This window comes from Mastigoproctus giganteus, chromosome 6 (genome assembly GCF_048544385.1).
Source record: "Mastigoproctus giganteus isolate SK-2022 chromosome 6, ASM4854438v1, whole genome shotgun sequence".
Classification (NCBI taxonomy): Eukaryota; Metazoa; Arthropoda; class Arachnida; order Uropygi; family Thelyphonidae; genus Mastigoproctus; species Mastigoproctus giganteus.
In genome coordinates, this window is record NC_143580.1 from 167,539,665 (window position 1) to 167,551,832 (window position 12,168).

Below are 12,168 nucleotides of genomic sequence, written 5' to 3' on the forward strand. Positions count from 1 at the left end.
GCAACACAACCACTTTGTAACCTCAGCATGCTTTATTTTATGTCAATCAGAAGCTCTCATCTACATGTACAAACAAATGAATGCACAGTAGTATGCATGGCTATACAATACTACAGTAGTAATGTAGTATTCTGTAGCTACACAAGTGGCTTGAAATGCTGTATTTATGAATATATTTATTTATTGCAATTAATGTTCATATTTTTGATTTTGTTAATACTTGATAAGAACTCGTAAACTCTGGAATTAGTGAAGTGAAAACTTGTAAAGCGAGAACTGCCTGTACCCAGAAGAATGAAAGACCAAGAGCCCTAGAATATGTGGAAGAATGGGCAATTCTAAATAAAATAGAAACCTCTATGAATAAGACATATGGTTTTGGTAAAAGGAAAACTTAGTAAGGGCAGACAACCAACAGTAAAAGTGTCAGGTGATCTGATTACATATGCTGCCCTTGGTCAGATACCCAGGTGTAATAGCAGATGAATGTTTATCCTTCCTATGTCACATGAAGTTTTTAAGAGAACAGGTAAGACTGGTGTACTCCAAGATAAAAAGAATAGCAAGAATAGACTTGGTAAGGGATCCCTAGATACAAGTGTATTTTTCTACCAATTGCTATGTATACTTGTAGGGCATGGAGCATTTCACTTATGTAATGCTCACATTCAAAGGAGTCTCATATGAGCACAGTGATTTGCTCTTCTTGCTGTCACTCGGGCTTTAGAACTGTTTTGAATGATGCACTAGAGGTTATATTAGATAGACAGCCTGTAGATTTAGTAGTGGCAAGAAAAACATTAGAATATGCAACGAAAAGTATAAAAGTAATGGGCATAAGATCATGCCTTGATATAAATAGAATATATAGTAAAAATGATCTTAAAGCAGAGAAAAAGAGATTTCAGCAAGAAGTAGGGGATATATGACAACAACATTGAAGCAGCTTTTGAGATGGGATTGGGTCATATATGCCTTTCTGCCTGGTGTCTTTCTACACTAGCATTAGCATTAGTAGAGGCATCTGATGCAAGAAAGCAAGCTTATGCAGCATCAGCCAAAAAAAAAAATAAAGTAAAATAAATAAATAAAAAATAACCACTTCCACTTCACCCCTCTGTTCGTTCGAAATACCTTCCAGCTGAGCCTTAAACTTATTTAGGCTATCAACTTCCACGACAAGGGATGGAAGTCTGTTCCACCTACCAACCACCCGCTGGCTAAAGGCAAATTTCCGCACATCTATCCTACATCTGTCTTTCCTCAATTTGAACTTATGCCCTCTCAGGTGATTATTCTGAGCAAGAGGAAGAATCCCAGCAGCATTGAGCATGCTCAAACCATTCAAGGCTTTGTACACATCTATCAGATCACCTCGCTGGTGCCTAGTCTCCAGACACTGTAATTCGCAAAACTTAAGCCTTTCTTCGTAAGAACACCCCTTTGTTCCATTCACTAATCTTGTTGCCCTTCTCTGTACTCGTTCCAGCAGCTTTACATCCTTCTTGAAATGAGGCCTCCAGGCCTATATACAGTACTCTAGGTGTGGCCTGACCATTGCCTTATACAAGGGAATAATCACCTCCTTATCCCTGCTAGAAAAATTCCTATATATCATTGACAATACATCATGAGCTACTCTTGCAGCCCATCTGCACTGCTCAGAGAACTTCATATCTGCCTCCACAACCACCCCCCAGGTCCCTTTCATTCTCTACCACTGTCAGTGTAGTACCACAGAGTTGATACATTGCTCTGGGGTTGCTGTTTCCCATGTAGTACTTTACATTTGTCAATGTTAAACTTCATTTGCCACCTCTCAGCCCATCTGCTCAACCTTTCCAGATCCTGTTGCAGCAGCATAGTGTCAGTAGTGTCCTTCACAACCCTGCCAACCTTCGTATCATCTGCAAACTTGGACATTAAGCTTGATATATCATCATCAATATCATTTATAAATATAGAGAACAATAAAGGACCCAATACTGAACCCTGAGGGACTCCACTAATAACATTAGTCCACGATGAGCAGTGTCCATTGATTACCACTCTGTCTTCTCCCCTTCAACCACCCCTTTATCCATAGCAGCAATTTGCCTCCAATGCCACACTGCTCCAATTTGTGCAGCAGTCTTCCATGTGCAACAGTATCAAAAGCCTTTCTAAGATCCAAGTATATAATATCAAAGTTATTCCCTGCATCCAGTTCTTTTGTGACTGCATCATAGTATCCAATGAAATTGGTGAGGCAAGACTTCCCCTTAACAAAACCATGCTGTGTCCGAGCTATAACTGAAGTCTTGTCTAGATGATCCTGCAGTGCTTCTTTAACCAGTGCCTCCATTAATTTTCCGGGAACAGAAGTTAAACTCACAGGTCTATAATTACTTGTGAGAGCTTTTGATCCTCCTTTGTGAATTGGGGTCACATTTGCACATCTCCAGTCCATGGGTACCTCCCCTGAATCCAAGGAAGCTCTCATAATTATGGTTAAGGGTTTGCTTACTTCCTTTGCTGCCTCCTTTAATATAACTGGAAAAATCCCATCCACCCCAGGTGCCTTTCTTGTGTTTATCTTCAACAATTTCTCCTCCACTTTACTCTCAGTTATTACAAGATTCTCTAGCTTACTGCCAGAGTTCAATACACCTCTGGCATTCCCCTCGCTGAAGAACTCCTCATGTGTGAATGTCGATGCAAAATATTCATTTAGTTTGTTAGCTACCTGAGCAGGGTCATCAACAGTTGACCCATCGATATCAAGTGGACCAATCTGATTCATCCCCTTCCTTCTAGAGTTTACATAAGTAAAGAACTCTTTGCTGTTTTTCTTCGCATCCCTTGCCAAGGATCTCTCGTAATCTGCCTTCACCTGCCTAACCTCCTTTGTAACTTGGTTACAGATCAACTTGTATCTATCATAGGCTTCTGTGTCACATGTTAATTTGTATGTATCCCATGCATTTTTCTTCTCTGCCATATGCCTCATTAGTTCATCTGACATCCATTTAGGCCTAAACCTTGAACAATATTTCTTAGTTTGTATGTAAAGCCTAGTAGCTTGCAAGATAAGTTCTTTGAATGCTTCCCATTTTGAATTTGCTGTTGGTAACATCATCAGTTGATCCTACTGTATAGAATTTAAATACTGTCTCAGTCCATCGTAGTCACCTTTACGAAAGCAATACCCCTTCCCTTTATCCCTAATGGTAGTTATCTCTTTCAGTAACTCCCACTTCAGAACACTGTGATCACTGCCACCTAGTGGTTCATTTATCTGCAGATTCTTAATGCACGAAGAATCACTACTGATAATCAAATCAAGAGTATTACTCCCTCTAGTTGCCTCCCGAACATGCTGATGTAGAAAACAATCATCCAATAAATCCACAAAAGCCTTGCTAGTGTGTGAGTGACCAGCCCCCAAATTCCAGTCAATATCTGGGAAATTAAAATCCCCCACTTTTAAGACTCTCTGATTTACTGGCCCACTCTATTTCTCTGTACAGTTTCTTATTATACTCATCAGAGTCATTAGGCCTATAGCACACTCCTACTCTCAATTTTGATCTCCCAATTCTTATGTCACACCAAACTGACTCGACACTGCACTGTCCAGTGATGTCGACTGGCTTCACTTCCTTGGATTTTATGTGTTTCTTAACTAATAGCATAACTCCTGCTCCCTTCCCATCCTGTCTATCCTTTCTGTAGACATTGTACTCCCCAAATTCCAGTTCTGCATTCCTTATATCTGTGTGACACCACGTCTCTGAAATCCCAACAATATCTGCCTTTGATGTTTTGAGCAATACCTCAAATTCATCAAATTTATTTACTAGACTCCTAGCATTGGTGTACACGCAAGTATACATGCACCAGCTCTTCCTCTTAGCCACCCTAACACAACCCATGTGTTTACTTGTACCCCCATGATTCCCAGCAGTCTCTGTAATATCCTGCATCTTATTTTCCAGGCTGCTGCTCATTCCAATAGAAGCAGTGCCAGAATCACTTTCTCCTCTGCCAGTGGCTACTGTTAATCTATTAGTCCTTGTATCCTCCCAATCTAGCAGTTTTCCGACCCACCTAACACTGCCTCGATAGCATCAGCAAACATTCTTGCACCCTTTCTATTTAAATGTATCCCATCCCTGTAGAAGCAGTCTCTCCTGTTAACAAGTACATACCAGGCTGAAAAAAATTCTACCCCTTGAGCCCTGCACAATCTTTCCAGGGCCGAATTGATCGACAGGGCTCTCATCATATACTCCCTCCTATCGTGTCTGGGCAGAATTGCAGACACTTTCAAATTCAACCCTAATTCACGGCTTTTTTTCATCAGTGACCTGTACTTGTTAAGTAATTCTGCCGGTCTCCTACTCTTAACCGTATCCCCATCCGTTGGGGTATAATTTTTACTCTAATTACAGAGCTGAAACTCGCTATAGTTGGAGCCAGAACTGTTTTCTTGAATTTTCCCACTTAAATTTTCAAAACCTTCTATTGAATTTCACGCAAATGACAAAAATGTGACATCAAGTATGCAATTTTTTAGGCCTTTTCAATTAATTTTTTTACCCCCGCCCTAACCAGCCTAGAGCTTATGAAACCCGACACTTGATTCGTTTCTTGGTGTAAAGCGCGCGAATTTCTTTTTACGGAGAGGAGCAGTTCTGATAAACAACTCTGCGTGAATACGAGCGAAGCGTGGGAAGTATATATCACGTCACCAGTACAGCTACATCGAGACGGTAAGGGAGAAGTGTAAATAAACAAAAGACGAACAGGAGCTACTGTTTTTGACATAAGAGGCAATAAAGCCGTACAGTACCAATAACAGTTTATGGAAGGTGAACAGATCGTATTTCCTTTCTTCAACGTGTATTGCTCCTACGAACAGAAGATCAAGGAAATTCATCTGTTGGAAACGGGAAAAACTGGTGTAAAACTGATAACACTGCAATGCGCATTTGATAAAAAAAAAAAAAAGGTTGCTTTATTGTAATTGTTTTTAGTAAACAATATCAGAACAGCAGTTTCCTGGGTTTGATCTCCTAACCAAATTTCGAGAAAATATTTCTATTTATAGCTGCGTTATAAACTTCGAAACAGGTGCATCAAAAGAAAGAAAAACAAAATCATCCGCTATGAATTTCTTTCTTTCTTGAAATGTGTATTGTTCACATAACTGCAATATTTGTAACAATACAAAGCTAACAGATTACAACTAACGGCTGCTCAAAAAGTATCGTTAGAAGATATTTGCTTGTTACGCTTTGATGTCATCGCAAAGGGAGAAATTCGGTTTTAGTACAGAAGCCAAATAAATTCACTAGCCACGGTCATAATGCTGTTCTGAACTGCAATAAACAGATAAACTCTGCTGACAAATAGACTTACTCCCCATCACTTTTATTGTTTTACTGTGGTTTTTGGCAGATGAGTCGGTGACTGCTAAATGCAGTGCGATTTCTTGTATTCTCTCTCTCTCTCTCTCTCTCTCTCTCTCTCTCTCTCTCTCTCTCTCTCTCTCTCTATTTCGGGATCTCTGACCGTGTGGTCATCACGTAATATAAACAGAAAATGTGTGTGTCGGAATGCTGCCCATCAATTATCAACTCTTTTACCGACCTTCTAATGTATGTTGTGTTCAAATAATCCACTTTGCGAAATTCGAAAGTGCTACATCAATTAGGAGCAAAAATAGTTTCCCCCAACATAATGAATTACTTTATAGGTATAATAATGATTTTACTGACCGGAAGAAAGTGTCCACAATAAAACAATTGTACAAGGCGAAAACATACGGTCACTCAAAGGATAAGCAATACAGCGATGTTTGAAATTTATAATGCAGTTCACTAGCTAATATTACCAGAGGAATTATTCTGGATTTTTTATCAAATGAGCACCAGACCAAAATCGGACTAATTAGTAATTCCGCATCCTAGGATGAACTGACTAATTAGAACTCCAGCATCTGTGATGAAACGTCATGCACACCGATATCGTTTGCTGCAGCAATAATGTAAAGAAACAAAGCAAAATATTGTAACAGAGCTATAATGCAAAATAATGTTAGAAAGTAAAAATGCAAAATATTGTTCTCTAAAACAATTGCAGTTTCGGCATCCTAGGATGAAGCTGACTTAGAGCTGCAATGCTTTTTTTTTTTTTTATTATTATTATTATTTATTTTCTTTATTTATTTTTTGTTTTTGTATGGGCGGCTCCTAAAACAAAAGTTCATCTCGGCCTCGTTGCTCTGTTCAGTTTTTACGCATTGTCAGGGTAAGGCCAGTGTGTGTCATGAAAAAAAAAAAAAAAAAAAAATCATCCCGCTTAGGAATATCCCATGTTGGATGAAGATAGATGAAAAGGAAGGCAAAAGAGAGAGAAAAAATTTTTTCATCCCGCACGGGAGAAAGTGACTGGAAAGAAAAACTGTTTGTGAGCTTATGTGTGTGTTCTGTATTGTGATGTTGTATTTGGGCATTCTGGCTACCTGGAAGCAGCGATCACCTGGACGACTGCCTCCAGGTACTCGTCCCTAGCAGGAGGGCAAGATCTCCCCTACTAACTGCACGCCCTCCTTCCTGGGGAACTACTAGTAGTAGTAGTGGCATGTGATGCAAGAAAGCAAGTGTATGAGCCAAAAAAAATTTTTTTTTTGGCAGCATCAGCCAAAAAAAAAAAAAGTTTCCCACGGAGGAAAGAAAAACTTGTATAAGATGAAGAGAGGGAAGGAGAAAAGAGGAGAAGCACTATCCCGGCCCAGGGAAGCCCCAATCCAAGATGGATTGCTAGAACAACACAAGAAAAAAAAAACAATAATAATATAATAAAATAAAATAAATAAATAATAATAAATAAAATAAATGAAAGTTAGCGCTCTGGACGTTTGACAATCTCTTGGCCTTCTCCCCACCAAAAGGGTATTTTTTATTTCTCTCTCTCTCTCTCTCTCTCTCTCTCTCTCTCTCTCTCTCTCTCTCTCTCTCTCTCTCTCCAGGGTCGAACTAGAAAGGATGGACTCCCTCCCCTAAGGAGTTTTTTTCCGTCAAGTGAAAGAAGGGAATTGGAAATTTCATGAAAATGAACCCTGTTTTTCTTCATTCGGTGAACGGCTACTCTGTCAGCGCAAGAGAAGTGAAATTACATTTGCAGCTCAGAATGGAATTCAAACATTGAAACACATGACATTTTATGGTGAATTTTTCGGGAGTTGTGTGATAATGAAAATTCAATTTTTCTCTGGAAATTTTTTGATGATATCAAATGCATATCAAGGAAATATTGAAGTATCCAATAACAATTACTTACAATTTCCCAATCCCTCACTACGAGTAATGGATTGTTTTCACAATCTGTTACTAGCTGCGCATTTTTTTTTTTTTTTTTTTTTTCATTTGTACACCAGGTGAGATGCATGTGAAGTTCCTTCGATATCAGTTTTCGAAGTTTATAACCCAGCTATGAATAGAAATATTTTCTTGAAATTTCGTAAGAAGATCAAATATACATCCATGAAACTGCTGTTCCGATTTAGTCCTCTAGAAACAATTACAATAAAGCGAACTTTTTTTTTTTTATGAAATGCGCATTGTAGTGATCAGTTTTACGACAGTTTTTTTATTTCCGTTTCCAGTATAGCTTCCAGTAGATGAATTTCCTTGATTTTTTTTTAGTAGATAATACATATTGAAGAAAGGAAATGCAATATTTTAGTTTTTCAAAACCAATTCGTTGCAATTCTTTCGTACAACAATTACGAAAAGCAATAAAGCTACTGTTGTGAGTGAGCCATGCAAATTAGTGTTCGCAAGTAATGATGCTCAACTGTTTGTTTTCCACGAAAGTTGTTTACAGTTTCATTTTCTCCTTGGATCACCTTGGTAACGTTAATGACATAAGCTTCACCAGTCAATTATCTCTCTGCGTGCGTTGATTCGTTTTAGCCAGAGGCACTGAGCTGACGCGCGAATTTTTGAACTAATGAAGTAACGCGTTTTATTTTCAAAGCTTGGATCTTGTTTTGCCGACATCAAAATTTAATAAATTGAAATGTGATCGTACATTTTTGCTGTTTTAGAGTGAATTAACAGTTTTTGCTGAGCACTAACGGTAGGAAATCAAAGAATATACTTCTGTTTATGTATATTGAGAGTTTCAATTTGGAAAATTGAGTAGAAATTATGAAAATTATTAGTTTTCTTCGGGGGGAGCAACTTTCGAGTTAGGGTTAAAAATTAGACAAAAACAGGGCGGACTTTGACCGGGTTAATATCATTAGTGCCAACATGTACAACTATATCACCTTTTGTGCCCTTAAAAGATGATATCCGCTCTACAACGTCATCAACCTTTGCCCCTGGCAGACATACCCTGGTCCTGTTCCACCTATCAAAACTATGCATTGTAATAGAGGTTGGCGAGGGCTTGGATTGTTTCCCATCATGTTAACGATAGGGCATGGCTTAAAAAGACATTTAATACAATTAAATATTGAACAGAATCCACAGTGTCAATGTGGCTGGGTAGAGGAACATATGCTAAGGCATTGTGTATATAGATTTAAGAAATGTTTTACATCAACACATAAGAGCACTAGCTTTTCCTGGATATTGTAAATAACAGGACCAGGCTTCTCAATTAAATTAAATAAAGGGTCATACATAACCTTGACTGCTGAATCTCTGGCAGGCCAATCATCACACAGTGGGAAAAGTGACATCTCTGATCCCTCATCATATCCTTGTAGTTATGCTCAGAGATTGTGCACACAATTCACAGGTGGTGTTCCATATATTCATCAGTAAGTGGGCTACTGTATCTTGACTTGACTTGAATATTAACAAGCTAAAAGCACTTTCACAAATCCAGGTTGACCCAAACATTATTAGAATTTTTATAGCCACTGTTGTGATTTCAGGATATTCATTGTTGGTGTGCAGCTCTTATCATCCAAAATTTGGGTGAGTAGACTTAAATAATTCAGCAACCCATGATTTTGTTAAAACTTGAAGAATGTTAATGAGCTAAAAGCACTTCCACAAATTCTAACACTGTTAGGATTTTTATAGTCACTGTTGTAATTTAAGGCTATTCATTGCTGGTGTGCAGCTCTAGCCAATATTTTGTATGTGTAGACTTAAATAATTCAGTAGCCCTTGATTTTTTTGTAAATTCACATATTTCCAATTTAACCCGAACCTCACTTATTTCAACCTACAGTCAGTCCTTGTATAGCACGATAGTTGTGTTCCTAGAAACCCTCGTGCAATGCAAAATCGTGCAATATAAACAACACGCCCTAAGGGAAAAATGGGGTTAGGTGCCGACCACCCAAGTTTGAACACACATTTGTGACCAAAACATTACCAAACACAATAAATAATCGTAATAAAATACTTACGTAATTTATTACGATTATTTTATTACATATTTTATTATGTAATAGTTGTAATAAAATACTTATATATTTTATTACGACTATTACGTAATAAAATATTGCTAATGCTTTTGCTTCTATCGTAAGCAAACTTGTTTTTTGTTTGATTTTCTATCCAAACAGTTGACAGCCATTGCATCTCTTCCAATTCTTTGTGTCTTAATCTAATGGTTTTTAATTACACTTTGAGTTGTTCCTGCTATGAAAGTTGTTTTTATTTTCTCTGCATTCTTTGTAATTCTCGGCGTTGCCCCATTTAGGTCTGTAGCACGTGCAATATCACATGGTCTTTCGTTTCGCTCAAAGCGTTTCCCAATTTCATATTTTTTCTCTATCAACAGGCGGACTGGCCATAAGCCTTACCGGGGAAACCCCGGTGGGCCTGAGGCCGGTGTGATTTTGGCCATAACCATAGTATGAGGCCATTATAAATTTTCCCGGGTAAGAATTTTTTACCCAGTCCGCCACTGTTTATCGATATTGCTTTTTTTTTTTTTCTCTCTGAATCTGCAGTGTCTTCACCAGGACGCTTTCTTTTCACACCTTTTAAGTATTTTACTCATTTTTAGGGAATAAAGCACAATTACAAAACGAGGAGGCACACTTGATACACATAAACAAAGCTGTGCGCGTGTAGCAACTGAATAAACAATACCGTAAAGGCAGAGATACACTATTAACACCTCACATTTTACTAAAGCACATTTCTAGGGGTCACTACCATAAAACAATAAAAACAATTTCCAGTTGCGTTTCTGCTAGTGGAATCTGTTATAAACTGGTAGTAAACTCGATCTAATTGCATTTGCGAATACTGTATACCAATAGCTGGAATTGTGTTGGTTTTTACGTTATTATGGTGAAATGTGTTTCCTCTTCACTGATATAAAGTTATAATCCATTGGGGTGATTCTGTGTTCGACTACCATTTCTTGTAAACACAAAGGCGAATCGTGCATAAGCGAATTCGGTTCGTGTTATATAAGATATTGTTCCCCTATTTATAAATTGTGTATGATCGAATTCGTGTAATGTAAACACATGTTATACGAGGACTGACTGTACTTTTATTTCTTGTATCCATTCAGATGTGATTTCGACTGATGGGGGGTGGCAACAAATTGTAGCATACTCTGCTCGCCTTTGAGATTTTTGAATCTACAGTACACTTCTTGAGCGTGTAATTCCTTATCAGAAGAATAATCTCTACTCCCTCTATTAATAATACATATATATTGGACTTACCATATTCAAATTCTGCATGCAATATATAAGAATGGTATCACATTTCCAAATTCCCCATTATGTCAGCATTCACTTGTTTAACTAGTTCTTCAAATTCATTAATTTATTAACTATACTTTTAGAATGAGTATAGATATGTGAGAGTCACTACCTTTTTATGTTTCTTGGTATCTGTAACACATACCATGTAGATGCTTGTGGTAGAGCTTTCCCCAGGAATTTTTTTCAAATGCATGCTTATGCACTACAGCATTTTCGGAACTCTTCCATAATTTATTTCCCATTATTTTCTTATAGTCCCACAATCAGTTTTAGCTCTCACTATATTAATATAAATATAAATATATATATTTATATGTACACTGTATTAATATGAATTAAAATTTTAACTTGTAATTCTTTAGATATACAATGGTACTCTGTAAACTGGGTTTGCAGAGTACCATTTAACAGAGTATATTATGCATCATTAATTAATTCAGTTAAAGATTTTATTGTTATTAATATATATGCTGATATGGATGGTATGTCTTACTTACCATGTAGTTTTGATTATGTTTTACATCCAACATATGTTTTTCAGCACACAATGCATCCCCCATATAGACTTTGCATAATGCACAGTAAAATCCTGAAATTGGCTTCAAAAACTGGATACCTTTAAAAAAAAAAAAAAAAAAAAAAAAAAAGAAAGAAAGAAGCAGAACCAATAAAATATATATATAACAGATTTTTTTTTTTTTTTTATTGTACACATAAACATATACATATATTTGTTTGTTTAGCTTCACATATTTAGAAACTTGCACCTAAAGCATCTTATAGAAGACATTAAATTTAAAATAGGATAAAATACCTCCAAAATTAAAAATAAAGAATTCTGTATAATGAAATATCAAAATCGCTTATTTGACCATGTGAATCTGAAATATATTTTTAAACAATCTTAAAATATTTGCCTATTGCAAATGTTAACACAGAGATTAGACACAATTATGTACATCCTATTTAGCTGACTATATATAATTACAAAAATGCTATCACAGATTTTAATAAAACAAATTGATTTCCCTTGTTACCTGCAGAGAAATCAAATACAAAAAAATTTATATATCCACATTAAAAGCTCATATTGACAGGCAACCTTAAAATATAGTTGAGGATTATACATTAAGAGAAATCAATGAAAAAAAGGAATAAAGTTCAGGTCTAACATCCATTCTACTCTAAGCAGCATCCAAAGCTCTGTTAGAATGCTTTGTAATGACCGCTTCCAGCATCATTACAAAAAAACTTCTGATACTACACAAAAGGGTTAACTTAAAAATTTTAACTAATTTTTTTCAAAAAGTGCCAGATACTGTTGCAAGTTTATCATAGGAAAACAGCGACAAAGAAGCAATGAATTTAGATTAAAAATATAGAGGTAAGTATTAGCAAGATTAATTTTATGAACATGTTTCTAATTT

General features: G+C 36.7%; 1 protein-coding gene across 1 annotated transcript in view; it reads right to left on the bottom strand.

Moving 5' to 3' along the window:
- LOC150084734 (uncharacterized) overlaps positions 1–12,168 on the bottom strand; it is a 147,343-nt gene that overhangs the window by 22,848 nt on the left and 112,327 nt on the right. The window contains exon 5 of the mRNA XM_090376338.1: positions 11,239–11,357. Coding sequence (XP_090232464.1) covers positions 11,239–11,357 — 119 coding nt within the window. The remainder of the gene's footprint in view (positions 1–11,238; positions 11,358–12,168) is intronic.